General features: G+C 44.4%; 1 protein-coding gene across 3 annotated transcripts in view; it reads left to right on the forward strand.

Moving 5' to 3' along the window:
- Positions 1-15,888, forward strand: part of RPTOR (regulatory associated protein of MTOR complex 1) — a 295,359-nt gene that overhangs the window by 76,931 nt on the left and 202,540 nt on the right. For all 3 annotated transcript variants that reach the window (XM_077253329.1, XM_077253327.1, XM_077253328.1), the window contains exon 2: positions 1,490-1,592. In XM_077253329.1, coding sequence (XP_077109444.1) covers positions 1,490-1,592 — 103 coding nt within the window. The remainder of the gene's footprint in view (positions 1-1,489; positions 1,593-15,888) is intronic.

Genomic DNA, 15,888 nt, shown 5'->3' on the forward strand with positions numbered 1-15,888 from the left:
GAATCTGGTGCTAGGCTCAGGGAGGGGAAAATACTTTTTTTTTTTTTTTTTGGGGGGGGGCACTTTTATATCATGGCTACAGCACTTGACAACCCAGTAGCTGTTACATTGTGCAGGGGGGGGGGGGTGTCTCAGGGATCCTTTGGGTTTTTCAATGATCATACATCGATGTTCATTAGTAATGGGTTCAGGTTCCTCATTATAAAGGTTTTTGGTTTTTTTAACGTTGACCCCCAACTAAAATGGTTCAATAATCCTGACTTGTTTTTCTTCTTTTTTCTCTTGGAATTGGGGAAGGTTTCCAACATGGTGGAAGGCTTGTGTATACAATACTGAGCATCTCTGATCAACAGTTCTTCTTGTGTCTCTAAGGGTCTAAATGGTAATGTCTCTTTTTGTGGAGAGTGACATGCCAGTGTAAGGCGATTTCTAGGCCATGCAATGCATATGTCTCTTTACATGGTACAATTAAAAGTCTGAACGTCACTTCCAAACATATGAATATATTAAATATTAATTGCATTACTGCTCTAGAATATAGGAAAAATTGAGAATACTTGACTCCTAAAATGGCCAATTCATGTGTACCCAGCAGCTACGATAAGGCGATTCTTGTTGCTGGGAACTTATCTAATTTTGACGCCTCTCCTAGGCTGAAGCCTGCATTTATGTGGGTAGATAGGATCCTGCTATTATTAAAACTGCCAGAGGTGGTTGGATGGAGTGCTCAGTCAGCTAGCCTATGTATACAAATAACATTATACTGACCGTCACTTACAAACAGTAGACAGGTGTTTGGAACTTGTACACACCTGTCTTCTGTTTGGAAGTGACTGAGCACTCCACCCATCAGCCTCTGGTGGTTTTAATCATAGCAGGATTCTATTAGGAGAGGATTCACATTAGATAGGTTCCCAGCAAAGAGAATTGCCTTATTGCAGCTGCTGGGTAAACCTGTACATGAATTGGCCAATTAATGCACTAAGTATTCTCAATTTTTCCTATTTTCTAGAGCAGTTATACAATTCAGATTTCATATATTTAATGTTTTCATGCTATAGCGCTGCAGAGGGCCACTTTGTTGCCTACACGTTGTACAATGTCTCATCCCATGAACCAATAATGTGGCACAAATGATTGACCACCTTTAAGGTTAGCCTCATTAGAAATTTATTGGAGATGTCCCATGACCTCTGCTGTCCACAATGGGTGTCATTGTTCACCTTTTTTATTCTTATTTCATCTTACCATTTGTCAAACATGTAAGGAAATTGTACTGATAGATATCTTCCCGGTAGAGCGATCAATGAAGATCTCATTAAATGCTCTTGACCACCCCAGTACTTTTCTTCAGCTGATTTTCACTGGAAGGGCACTTTATATTGGGGTGCAGCCAGTTGCCTCTTTCTAGGTGGATGGGTGTGAAGGAGCGTCAACATGTTGCAGTTGTGATTTCAATTCTTCTTTTGCTTTGTTCCCCCTCTCTTAGATGAAAACAGTCAGTGTGGCCCTCGTGTTGTGTCTCAACGTTGGCGTTGATCCACCAGATGTAGTGAAGACCACCCCATGTGCTCGTCTAGAGTGTTGGATTGGTAAGTACCAGTTGGTCATTGGTAGATTGGGCTATATGGTCATGTTCAAGCGTATTCTGGTTTCTGGAAATGGAGGTTTTGGGTTATCACACTGTCAAAGGTTATACATTTTTTACTGTTTTTTAATCAATTTCTTGTGTTTTTTTTTTTTTAAATTAACCCGTTTTGGACGATTATACTAGTGAAATTAGTGCTTATGGCTGTGTAAGTCCTACAACAGCAATTACCGTAAATGATGCCTGTCTTGTAATGCATTGTGGTGGTGCAGACTTTAAAGGGGTTATCCAGTGAAAACAAGTTCTGCAGGATAGGTGATAACTTTGCTGGTCAGTGACAATCTGAAGAACAGGGAATTTTTATCCTCGTCACAAACTGGGTTGGCAGGTCAGATGGACCACTGCGCCAATCATTCTCTGTGGGGTTGCCGGAAAAAGTGGAGCACAACGCATGCAGGCACGTTAAGAATTAATAGAGTGGCGGTGGAGCATGCACACTACTGCTCCATACTAACTTTGATAGTAGTGCCTCGTTCTGAAGAGAAGGAATATAAACCAGCTCACCCGTGATGCATAAGCTGAGTTTCGGGAGCACGGACCTGCTGTGTTCAGGCGTGTAGAATCCAAAAGAAGAAAATGTCCAGCTTCACCGAATCCGTGAAAAAAAGTTTTCTTTATTCACAAACTTAAACATGGAGGATACAAACTTCAGCACAAACCATATGGGTAAGAATCTCAACGCCTTTCTGGAGACTAAGCTCCCTTAATCATGACCATGATTAAAGGAGGTTAGTCTCCAGAAACGAGTTGAGATTCTTACCCATATGGTTTGTGCTGAAGTTTGTATCCTCCATGTTTAAGTTTGTGAATAAAGAAAACTTTTTTTCACGGATTCGGTGAAGCTGGACATTTTCTTCTTTTAGTGCCTCGTTCTGCCAATCCGAGCGAGACCTAGCAGTCAGACCAACACTGATCAATGTTATCTCCTGTCCTTGAAATGCCCTGGTTCATGTCGTTGCGTGCAGAGTACACGTCCACACAGCACTTTTAAACAAATCTGCATGTGGTTTTAAAGCTTAATTTCTGCAGCATTATAGAGAGATTAGTCTCTGTCCCCAAAGGGCTTTTATACCTGCAAACTTAGTAAAAATATCTTTTGGTTGGATATGAGCTCAAGGCCTTAGTGCTAACCACTGAGCCCACCATGTTGCCAAACGCATCTGCAGGGAAATAATAGGCCACCTTGTAGATAGAAACTTTTTAAGCAAGATAATCTATCGTTTTGAGTGGAGTTGGGCTGATTGATTCTCAGGACTCCGGTTTATTGGCGAGGACAGTAGTCTCTGGGCGCTTAACAGGAGGGTCCCGAATCCCTTACCTTCCAGGAACCCCGACACGAGCATTCATGGCGCAATAATGACATTGTGGAAGCTCCACTAATCAAACGCCATGCTCGAGATACCAGAAAGTAAATGATTTGCAAGCTTCACATCTAGAGACCCAGAAACTACTTTCCTGGCTAATAGATTAAAGAGCCGCGAATCTGTCCAACTCTAGATTTGAGTCTACAGCTCCAATGCAGACCTATTTATTTCCAGGGTATCAGAGACTGCATTTGATTGTGGAGTAATTTTTTACTGCTATACCCTATATTTGCAGGATCACTAGAAAGTAAAATTGTGATGGAAGGTATTGTAGACTCAGACTACATAGTTTTTAGTAGTCTGTTACCATGGAGATCTATAGTTCTGCATACGGACTGTATACACAAATCCTATTAACAAAGTCGCTTTACTTTTTCATTTAAAATGCCTTGAAGCATTAAAAAAATATGGTGAACATGTGCTTTATTATGATGGAGGACGATTTAACAGCCTCCTGTGTACAGTATTTAGCTTCCAGATGTAATCCTTGAAGATCCCAGGTCTCCGATTTTTCACAATAATTTCTGTTGCCTGTTAAAGGTTAGTCCTTAATGAGCCAAATACATTATTCCTGTAAATTGTGGATTCTACCACGCGGGCTGATTTATCAAACGGGACATCCGCCAGACACTGACAAATTAGCTGTGTCTCATAATGTAGAATTTGGGGCTGTTTATCCCTGTGGTGATATTCTCTTTACATAGATCAGTGTCACGGCTCCAATGTGTTGGTGTTTTCCACGTTATTCATCTTGTTTTAACCAGTAACTAAATAACTGCGTAAAGAACATCTGAAACTCTGACATATTGTAATAAGATTCCGCAGCAATAAAATAGTATCTACTTCGAAACCCGCCCTGGCAATAAGCAACGCAGGAACAGCAGCATCAGAGAGGCTTTATCCTGTGCTCATTAGTGATGAGGCAAGTGATCACAGACAGGCATCCAACATTTGGGGTACGTGCCTACCCCTGCAAGCCCAAAACCCAAGAACGTCCTGCAAGCAGCAACAAGGCGGAAGTTGGTCAGGCTATAAAAGTCACTAGTTCACGAACATTTGCACTAGATACATCTTTATCTGAATCTTCAAACTTTTGTTCCCAAGAAAGCATTTTGGTTTTATTCACACTACCAACAGTGTACTGGTACAGGTATTTTGTGTTTCACCACCACTGCGCATTCATCCTCACCCAATGTGTTTTTACCCTCGACGCCTTGAAAGGAGAGAAAAGGATCGTGTCCTCCAATATTGATCCCCCTTGTGTTCCAGTTATCGCCCAAGGATTTTATTTTAATCACATAATTGACTCTTTCAACCGTACATGTAAAATTGTAGCAAAGTCATCTGTCTGACTCAGGGTTTCACCATCATCCTTCATCTCGGGCACATGTCCCAGGAAGAAGTTACAAGGCAAAACTTTTATTCAGGCAGATGATTTCACTAAAAGTGGTTATACATGTACTGATGAATGAGTCGATCGTGTCAGTAAGATAAAACTTTTGACTTTAATTAGGTTCCACAGTGCATCACTATTGGAGGACATGTTTCTCTTTTTTTGCTGCTGTAGGATGTGGAGGATAAAGGGACATTTGGCAAGTGGTGAAATATATACCGTACATACTCATCTATAAGCCGAGTTTTTCAGCACATTTTTTTTTTGTGCTGAAAACGCCCAACCACCGCCCCCCTCGGCTTATACACAAGTTAAGTGTCCCAGAGAGATGGCGGGAGAGGGGGAGCGACGGAGCAGCGGGTCACAGAGGCAGGAGCCGACGGCTGTGGCTAAAACCTGTGCCACTGCTAAAGAGAAATGAATATTCATTTCTCTTATAGCGTGCGCACAGTTACAGACGCAGCCGCCGGCTTCCACCAGCTGTAAAAAAAACAAAACAAAAAAACTTGTACTTACCTTCCTGCGTGCGCTTGCTGCATCTCGTTCGTTCTGGCGCCAGCAGCACTTCCTGCAGAATGATCAGGTGGCCCCGCTCATTAAGGTAATGAATATTCACGCCTCTCCACTCCCATAGTTGTGGAATGAATTTTCATTACCTTTGATGAGCGGGGCCACGTGGTCGTTCGACCGGAAGAGCTGCTGGTGCTGGAACAAGATGTAGCGAGGGCAGGCAGGCGAGGTAAGTAGGATGTTTTTTTTTTTTTTTTAATGGGAACCATGCATACAAACATAGGGAATAAGGAGCCATGCATACAAGGACGGGGATAAGGAGCCATGCATACAAGGACAGCCATGAGGGAGCCATGCAGACAGGGACTGGGATGGGGAGCCATGCAGACAGGGACTGGGGAGCCATGCATAGCAGGATAGGGATGAGGGAACAATGCATACCTGGCTTATACTCGAGTCAATACGTTTACCCAGTTTTTTGTGGCAAAATTACCGTATTTTTTGGACTATAAGATGCACCGGACTATAAGACGCACCTAGATTTTAGAGGTGGAAAATAGGGCAAAAAATATTTGGAGCAAAAAAATTGTGGTAAAATATTTAATAACGTAAATAACATGATGTGTTCTATTGACTAACCTTTTAATTAATTCTTACTTGTTCGGGCTGTGCAGGTCTCGCAGCCAGCCAGCCACTCTGTGGTGAAGTAAAGAAGAGCTAGAGCATCCCATGCCCGCACAGAGCCCTCCCTCTTATTGCCTCTCCACAGGTCATGAAAGGAAGCTTGCCGATTCTAGTGCCATGTCTGAAGGACCTGTGATGACATCATGAAGAGGGAGGGCTCTGTGCTGTCATGTGATACTCCAGCCTGCCATCTTCATGACCTCACCACAGGTCCTATACCGGAGCACTCAGCAGAGCAGGTATGTGGCCATCTTGTCTCCTCTGGCCCCCTGCTCCTGCCGCCTCCTCCACCGGACACATGATCTCCCCAGCTGCTGCAGGAATCCGGCGCTGGGGAAACCATGTGTGTCAGCTTTTTAAGTGAAGGAATATTCATTTGCTGCCCACTGCTCGGCGCTGACAGTTGGGCGGGGAAGCGGCTAATGAATATTCCTTCACTTTAAGCATCGGGACCACGTGGTTTTCCCAGCGCCGGATTACTGCAGCGGGGACATTTTCCTGCCTCCTGCGAGTGCGATCCCACTCTGCCGCTGCCCCCTCACCACATGTTACATTTGGACCATAAGACGCACCCCACACTTCCCTCCCAAATTTGGAGGAAAAAAAGTGCTTCTTATGGTCCGAAAAATACGGTAGGTGCCTCGGACTATACTCGGGTCAGCTTATACTTGAGTATATTCGGTAATACTTTTGCCAGTGTGAATAAGACAATGAATGTATAAGTCAAATAAGTCTGCAGTTTTCCCACATTTTTGTGGACTCTAATATGCTGAAAGTTGCATTTTTGCAACAGCTGGAAAGCAGCATGTTGTCCAGATGCAGAATGAAAGGAGGATATTTTTTAATGTCTTTCTCCAAAACAATGTCACACCTAAAAATTGGATGTTGGATAACGTGTAATAGGTATGGAATATTTTTCCATTTGAGGCAGTCCAGACATAAGTCCATCTTGCAGCTGGTGCATGAGCACATGGTTGTCAGACCTCATCCAGCAGATCAAATATGGTTGCCTGAGTTTATCCTTCATACTGTGCAGGGTGCAGAAATGTCTTCTGTAATCATCTGGACGTAGTGGTAACATATATCCGGAGCAGGGACATCAGACAACCTCTTTTAGGAAATCTGTGCAGTGGAGTTAATGGAGACCTGCGACAGTAGGATCGTGACCGGTATCTGCCATCTCTGCTGATGCCGCAGTGCCAGGGACCTGTATAATATGATGGATCTCCCCTCTGTCAGGCTTTTTGCAATTAGCATTGTAGGAGTATGTGCAACATGTTGTCGAAATCTGTTATCCTGACACATAGGAACTGGGGATCCAGATGGGTATTCTAGGTAATGATTTCCATTTATATACCATCACCCACTCTTGGAATGACAGGTGTCTCTCCCCCTTAATATTTTATGGTCAGGCATTATTCGCTAGTTGGAAAGCATTTTAAAAAAAAAATCCATTTTAGTAGCTATATTTGCTTTCATGCAAGAAAGAAAGGGTTTCCTTTCAGGATGGGGGATGGGGAGAATAGGCTGCGAGGCGTGCGCTGCCGTGCAGCGTTCACATTGTGCATAATGGACTTCATGCGGGCAGGTTAAAGGGATTTCAGTTTCAAAGCACAAGTTATGTAGCACCACTGAAAATGAGGAACGTAAATCCATCTCCCAAGGAGAGGAACATGCCTGTCACACTGCGCTTCGCTTTTCTTATTATTTTCATGCAGGGCAAGTTTTTATATTTAAAAAAAAATAATCGCCCAAGACCGAAATAAATGTTACTTATTTGTGAATGACTGGGAAGAGTCATTACTTTTTTTTCCCGCTATAAGAATCTGATGAAAGCAGCATTATAGCTTGCGCACACAGTAGTCTGTGGGTCCATATACCTGCTCTCTGCGCGCAAGCATGCCGGAATGTAGCGCTTCTGCCAGATTAGCTGTGCGCGTCAGAGCAGCTTTCTGAGCGATCAGTGGGGGTCTTAGGACCCCGACAGCCACTAAAAAGCAACATGTTTAAGGCTATGTGCACACGTTGCGGATTAGCCTTAGGAATTTCTTGTGCGGATTCTGCCTCTCCTGGCAGAAAACGCAGCTGCGGATTTGTTGCGTTTTTTGTACGGATCCGCAGCGATTTTTGTGCATTTTTGCTGCGTTTTTTTACCTCTGCGGATTTCTATAATGGAGTGGGTACAAAAACGCTGCAGATCCGCAAAAAAGGAGTGACATGCTACTTTTTTTTTAATCCGCAGCGTTTCCGCACTGGATTTTCCGCAACGTGTGCACAGCATTTTTTTTTTCTCATTGATGTACATTGTACTGTAAATCAATTGCAGATCTGCAGCGTTTCTGCACGTCAAAAAACGCTGCAGATCCGCAGAGAATCCGCAACGTGTGCACATACCGTAAAGGTCCCCCGAGGAAGCCCGCGCGAAACGCGCGTCGGGGCTGCCACTAGACATATACTGACAGACACTCTATGGATGAGTCTAGCATTCCTTCAATGGGTATCTCGCCACACGTTGTAGCGACTATGTAGTTTGGTGTCATATGCACTGGAGATCCCCCTTTTATATTCACTTTTTCTTGCACTATGCAATTTTTTGAGAATATGCCATCTAAATACCTTAAAGGTGCAATGTTTATGTAGGTCTGCTAGCAAGCCCTTTCTGTTACTACAGTATATGGGTCCTTTCACACATGAGTTTCGTATGTGCCTTGTTGTTATCGTCTACCTATTTGATGTATGTTAATAATTTGGTAATAAAAATATATTGATTTTATAACTTGGTTTGTGTAGGATTTAACATGTTTAAAGGGATATAAAATATCAAAATAAAGGTGAAATAAGTACAATTCAGGGTATGTTCACACGTTCAGGATTTCCATCCTTTTTTTTTCCTGACTGAAACTGCAGGTCTCTGCAGAAAACGCAGGTGCGTTTTTTGGTGCGTTTTTGGTGCGTTTTTGGTGCGTTTTTTGGTGCGTTTTTTAGTGCGTTTTTTAGTGCGTTTTTTGATGCAGTTTTGTCTGCAGATTGTCTGTGTTTAACAGAAATAAAGTTTACTGCAGTGGGGAGGAAAAAAAAAAAAAAATGATGTCATTTCCTTTCTTCTTCCATCCTCCATTTTGGAACTTAACACACCAAAATGAGTGGACGTGTTTGTAATGACAGCGCTCTGCAGAGTGCTGAGAGTAGGCCAGATGACAGCCCGCGGATCCAGCTCCGCACACCACACCGGATTGCGATCCTGGGGTTGATTCTTCTAATCTTGAATCGTCATAAACGTCAGGTAAGCAGATGTCTGTTTGTTTTATATATTGGGTTATGCGTACATGTCCACGTTCTGGAAACGCTGTGTGTTTGGCGCTGCGTGGGGCCGCAGCGCCAAACATGCAGCGTCCAGATGTAACAGCATAGTGGAGGGGATTTCATGAAATCACGTGTCCACTGTGTGTCATGCGTCAGCCCTGCGACTCTGGACATGCTGCGCGTCTTTTATGATCACAGCATGTCCGTGTTCCTTGCTGAGAAGCTGCGGCTCCGCAAGGAATAAAACAGGGCCCTATGCGTGGGGTGCGATGATGCCGGATTTGTACAATGAACACATCTGGCATCATTGCGTCCCAGAAGGGGGTGGGCCTTCCTGAATGTGGACACGTACCCTTACATAATCCACATTGTTTTCCAGGCATGTTGGATATATTTTTCATTGTTGTGTTTACAAAATATATATTTTTTTTTTTATTTTAGAGGCTGCGGCAGAGAAGACGTGCGCAGAAAAGGATGTGGGTGCACCCGCTTGTAGCAGACCGAACGGAGAAGGGGCACTTTCATGTGCTGTACAATGATTTGAGGAGGTAAGTAGAAATATATTGAAGACTAATTTACATTTTTTTGCTAGCAATACTTGTGAAGTAACCCTTTTTTGTGTTTCTTTTTAATTTTTCAGATATCCTGAAAAATTTATCTCTTTTTGTCGGCTAACAATTACGGCCTTCGACAGACTTCTTACCATCCTGGCACCCCATTTAAAACGGCAAGACACGGTGATGAGGAAGTCCATCTCTGCTGAGGAAAGGCTGCTCATCACCTTGCGGTAAGTAACAATTTTTCAGGGGGGAATGTAGTTAGGTCTCTATTCTACACGTCTCTGTGTCCAGTATGTGTGATTAAACCCACCCAGTCCTCCTGTTGGACAGGGGGCACACATACACACACACACGTGAGATACGGCCGAGTGTTGCATGGTAATCCCCGGCCCTGCCGCCTGCACTCTGGAGCGGAGTGTGCACCCACATACCAATACATGGAGCCGCACGCTCCACAACGGAGTGCATGCAGCAGGTCCGGGGATTACCATGCAACACTCGGTCATATCTCGCATGCGTGTGTGCACAAGTCCCATCAGGCTTTCTATTTAAATTTTTTACACCCTTTGTGTTGTGCTGGGTGTTAATGCCATCATTATTGAATGGTGCTGGATGCATATTATAGCGGCTTTACTTGTGACATGTTGTAATTACCTTTTTGTGTGACATTTCTAATTTTCTTTTTTGTTTCTTTGCAGATTTTTGGCCACAGGAGAGAGCTATACATCCCTGCACCTCCAATTTAGGGTTGGTAAATCTACCATCTCTAACATTGTGAGGTGCACATGTACCGTGATCTGGCAGAAGTTGCAACCTATAGTGATGCCTTCCCCAACCGAGGAGACTTGGCTGCAGGTTGCAGCAGGCTTTCAGTCTGTGGCCAATTTCCCAAACTGCATAGGTGCAGTCGATGGTAAACATGTTCGGGTTCAGCAGCCACCACGATCAGGATCACGCTTCTTTAATTATAAGAAGTATTTTTCAGTGGTCCTGATGGCGGTGGCTGATGCCCATTACAAATTTGTTGCCATTGATGTTGGTGCCTATGGTAGTACTGGGGATTCTCGGGTGTTGCGAACGTCACAGATTGGGATGCAAATTCTTCGAGATGGCGGCACGCTCCCAGCCCCAAGACCTTTGCCGGGTTCCACACATCCAGTGCCCTTTGTGATGGTATCGGATGAGGCGTTTCCCTTAACGACAACCCTGCTGCGCCCATACCCACGAAGGGGACTGGATGCCCGACGGAGGATTTTTAATTATCGGCTGAGTCGTGCACGCAGATATGTGGAATGCACCTTTGGGATCATGACTAGTCAGTGGAGGATCTTTCACACTGCCATTCAGTTGGACACAGACACCGTTGATGCTGTGATAAAGGCTTGCTGTGTACTCCACAACTATGCTCGTGAGTACAACACTGACGTAGATGTGGAGTACCAGCAGGCAGTATTTAATCCAGTGGTCAACGGGGGTCTGGGCAGGCCGTCCAACTCGGGTGTGCGTGTGAGAGAATCCTTCACTGACTACTTCATGAGTCCAGAAGGTGCCGTGCACTGGCAATACTCCTGTGCTGGTGTTGAGCAGCCTGACCAGCAGAGAAGGATGCATCTACACTGACCCCCCCAGAAATGTTGCTGACATCGCTGATAACAGTTTTGCCAACATCCCGAAGAATGAGAAACGCCAGCAACCAACACAAAAGTTTGAAAAAAAATTTTTTTGTTTCATGTTACCAAAAAAAGTTTTAAATAATTGGTTGTAATATCAATAAAAAATCTATTTGGGTGTAATTTGTTTTTTTTTTGTTTTTTTTGGCTACAAAAATTTTGGTGTTTTATGAAAATAATAGCAGTATGACGTATACAATTGTTAACACATCAACACATAAACCACTAATTGATAGCCCATAAACCCAGGATAGCGGCCTTGACCGCATTGTAATAAAGACGAGAATATTATGTGTGAAATATAATATATTTAAAAGAACACAAATTCTTTGCAATATTTACAAAAGATTTTTCAATTAGAAAAAAATCAAAAAAAGCCCCTTTCAAAGGCAACCGGCAACTGGAGCTAAAAAGCAAACAAAAAAAAACTCGGTGCCACTGAAAACTTTTGCCCACATTCAATTCAGAAAAGTATATTCTGGAGAATAGAGGACATTTGATCCCTCTGATTGATATGGTGCTCCCCCCATATGCTGCGAACTTCCTCTATCTCCCGAAGTAACTTGGCTGTGGGCCAAATACTGGGGTCTGGAAGCTGGGGTTTCCGGTGTTCGGTGTCGGGGCCTGAAAAGTCCCAACACCCCCATCAGAACTTCATTGTATGGAGATATCGGAGCAGGGTCCTCCAGAGCAGTGAGGGACATCTGGACCATGGACATGAAAAGAGATTGTCTATCCGGTGGCAGGGAGCGTGTTTTTCTAGCCACAGTTATTGCGAAGGAGTCGCAGTGGTCATCAGAACTTGATTTTTTTAATAGATCTAACGGTGTCGCAAGCTATTTGGACAGTTTGGTCATCTTGGTTTTTCTTTGTTTTTTTTTTTTTTTTCTCTGCTGCCACCGGATAGACAGCTCTCTTCTCCACTCTCACAGCTTCTGCGGAATCAGATGCTTCAGCAGCTGCTGAACTAGATGTTGATGCAGCAGCTGCTGAAGTGGATGCTGATTCAGCAGAAGCTGTGGGAGTGGAGGTAGAGATGGTCCCTCCCACTCCAGAGGAACTGCCTGCTCCATCCTCTTTGTCGCTGTCCTCCAGATCAGCCACCGACATGTTTCCTTCCGTCCTGTTGGAGAAAAAAAAAACATCAATTTTTCGCACAACATATTATATTTAAATAATCATGTGGAGTGGATTTTAACTTACTTTCTCAATGTCCTACTGGACACAAGAAACTGCAGCTCTTCGCTAAAGGGAAATTTTCTTCTGCTTGGCGAAGAGCCACTCTTAGAACATTCGTTCAGGAACTTCGTGAAACGGTCTCTGATTGAGCGCCAACGTTTCCTCACGTCGTTATCTACCAAAAAAAGGTTAAAAAATACAACAACATTTTTTGTGAGATCTAAACAAATTATATTTTTAATATACTCAAGGTTTACTAAATAAATTTAAATAAAATTACCAATTTGCTGCTGTGTACTCCCTGGATACTTGTCCCAATCTGGGATAAGGTCTCGTACTATTTTAGTCCAGGCTAGGTCCCGGAAATATTTATCCTTGTAGGATTCATCAGCTGGGTCCCACAAGGCCGGATAATCCCAAACCTACAATAAATACAATAGTGTCATCTCATAATCTATAGCGCGACCAAGTAATGTTAAACAATTGCTGGAAATATTTCAAAGTAACCCCTAATAACTGAACACAAGCCACGTATTTAAGTGCCACGTATAAGTGCCACGTATTTAAGTGCCACGTAAAAAAGTGCCACGTGCCACGTATTTAAGTGCCACGTGCCACGTATTTAAGTGCCACGTGCCACGTATTTAAGTGCCACGTATTTAAGTGCCACGTGCCACGTATTTAAGTGCCACGTATAAGTGCCACGTGCCACGTATTTAAGTGCCACGTGCCACGTATTTAAGTGCCACGTAAAAAAGTGCCACGTGCCACGTATTTAAGTGCCACGTATTTAAGTGCCACGTGCCACGTATTTAAGTGCCACGTATAAGTGCCACGTGCCACGTATTTAAGTGCCACGTGCCACGTATTTAAGTGCCACGTAAAAAAGTGCCACGTGCCACGTATTTAAGTGCCACGTATTTAAGTGCCACGTGCCACGTATTTAAGTGCCACGTATTTAAGTGCCACGTGCCACGTATTTAAGTGCCACGTATAAGTGCCACGTGCCACGTATTTAAGTGCCACGTGCCACGTATTTAAGTGCCACGTAAAAAAGTGCCACGTGCCACGTATTTAAGTGCCACGTATAAGTGCCACGTGCCACGTATTTAAGTGCCACGTATTTAAGTGCCACGTGCCACGTATTTAAGTGCCACGTATAAGTGCCATGTGCCACGTATCACGTATAAGTGACACGTATCACGTATAAGTGACACGTATCACGTATTTAAGTGCCACGTATCACGTACAAGTGCCACGTATTTAAGTGCCACGTACCCCGTATTTAAGTGCCACGTCTTTCATTTGCACGTATTTTTCCTATTGTAAGGTGGCATTAATCCCGGTTAATAATGGAGAGGCGTTAATAAGACGCCTATCCATTATTAATCCTATTAAAGGGTTAAATGGCGGAAAAAATTGGCGTGGGCTCCCGCGCAATTTTCTCCGCCAGAATGGTAAAGCCAGTGACTGAGGGCAGATATTAATAGCCAGAAGAGGGTCCATGGTTATTGGCCCCCCCGTGGCTAAAAACATCTGCCCCCAGCCACCCCAGAAAAGGCACATCAGGAAGATGCGCCTATTCTGGCACTTGGCCACTCTCTTCCCACTCCCGTGTAGCGGTGGGATATGGGGTAATGAGGGGTTAATGCCACCTTGCTATTGTAAGGTGGCATTAAGCCCGGTTAATAATGGAGAGGCGTCAATAAGACGCCTATCCATTATTAATCCAATGAAAGGGTTAAAAAAAAAACCACAAACACTAGAAAAAAAATATTTTAATGAAATAAAGACACACACTTTTTGACCATATTTTATTGTACGCTCAATCCGTCCTGAAGACCCTCGACCTGAAAAAGACGCAAAATAAAAAAACAAATTCATACTCCCTGGCCCTGTCCGCAGAAATCCATCGAGGGTCCCACGAAGATCTTCCATGGAGAACAGACACATCCAGAGATATGTCTGCTCTCCACGGCTGCAGCAACACACTGACAGGAGCCATAGTTCCTGTCGGTGTGTCACTGCGCATGCGCGAGCGAGTTTACCGGCGGTCATTGACCCCGGCTCTCTCGCTTAACGGCAGTGCTGCGTGGGAAAGTTCAACGCAGCTGTACTGCCGTTAACCGAGACGCCGGCGCCATTGAGCTCCGGGACAGTACGCGATACACTGCTAGGAGCTTCGCTCCTGTCAGTGTATCGCCGGAGAGCAGCCGATCGGCGTGGGACACTCGTTTTATGGATTCTGCGGACAGGGAGTATGGATTTGATTTTTTATTTTGTGATTTTTTTCCTGGAGGATCGAGGGCTTCGCCTACAAGTGTGGTGTATGGTGAGTATACACTCTATGTTATGTGTTGTATGTACTGTACTGTGTGTCATGTTTGTGTATTGTGTGTTTGTGTTTGGTGTGAACTTTAGTATTGTGCTAAGTCGCCGGACACAGGGACAACTCTCCCATCCTAAATACCGGATGGGAGTAGTAGTCCGATACGGCGACTTAGCACAATAGAGGCATATCGTCGCATGGGGACGGACACACAGACTTACCAAATCAATCAGACGCCCGACATCGATCCCCATGCGATGGTATGCCTCCATGATGACAGTCTCTTCGTGACACAGTCGGGACCACACACGCCGCCCACGGACTTCCGCCCACGCACTTCCGCCCGCTCCCCCGCACTTCCTGCAGCAGCGGTTCTGCACATCAAACCGCAGTAAAACACGCAGATATATTTTTGATCTGCGTGTTTTACTGCGATTTTGACCTCACAATGGAGGTCTATGGGTGCAGAACCGCTGCGGTTCAGGACGAAGAATTGACATGCTCCTTCTTTTTTCCGGGAGCTATTCCGCACGGCTTTTTTTTTTAAATTTCCGGACCATGTGCACAGTGTGTCCTGTTTTCCATAGGGTACAGTGTACTGTACCCTGCATGGAAAACAGCTGCGGAACCGCAGCGGCAAAACCGCCGCGTTTCCGCGGTAAAAAACGCACTGTGTGAACATGGCCTTAGTGTGTGTTGGACTTCACAGAAGCAAGAGCTAGTAAAAATAATATTCTGTAAACTCGCCTGCACAAACGCTTTTGGCTCTAACACACGCCGCCAGTGGACACAATATGATGTTGGCGATGGGCTGCTTAGAGCGTCACGTCATCTGATGATGCGCCATTCCAGTCACCTGACTGATGCAGCCAATTCCAGGTGCCAGGCGAGCAGGACTTTATTGTTTCCTGTTGTGCCAAAAACTATTGGAGTGGTCTGCATGGAAACCATGTAGGTTAGTGAGGCTGAGAATATGTAAGGGGGAACTCCTTCATGTTGGCATTTATGGCATATCCTCCCGCTTAAAGTGGGTATACATAAAGATGTAGTAAGAAATTACATAAATAAAGAAAAAAAAAGTAAACATCAATTTTTATCTTCTGCCACTTCACTGGTCCCCGCCACTTTCTTCCCGTCACTGGCCCCAGCGCTTATGCTGACATGTACAGTGATTGGCTGCAGAGGTTGCGTGATCATCGCAGGAGGAAACCAACGGAGACTTCTGAAGTGGCAGGAAATGAGTTGGCC

This window comes from Ranitomeya variabilis, chromosome 4, assembly GCF_051348905.1.
Source record: "Ranitomeya variabilis isolate aRanVar5 chromosome 4, aRanVar5.hap1, whole genome shotgun sequence".
In the NCBI taxonomy this organism is placed as follows: domain Eukaryota; kingdom Metazoa; phylum Chordata; class Amphibia; order Anura; family Dendrobatidae; genus Ranitomeya; species Ranitomeya variabilis.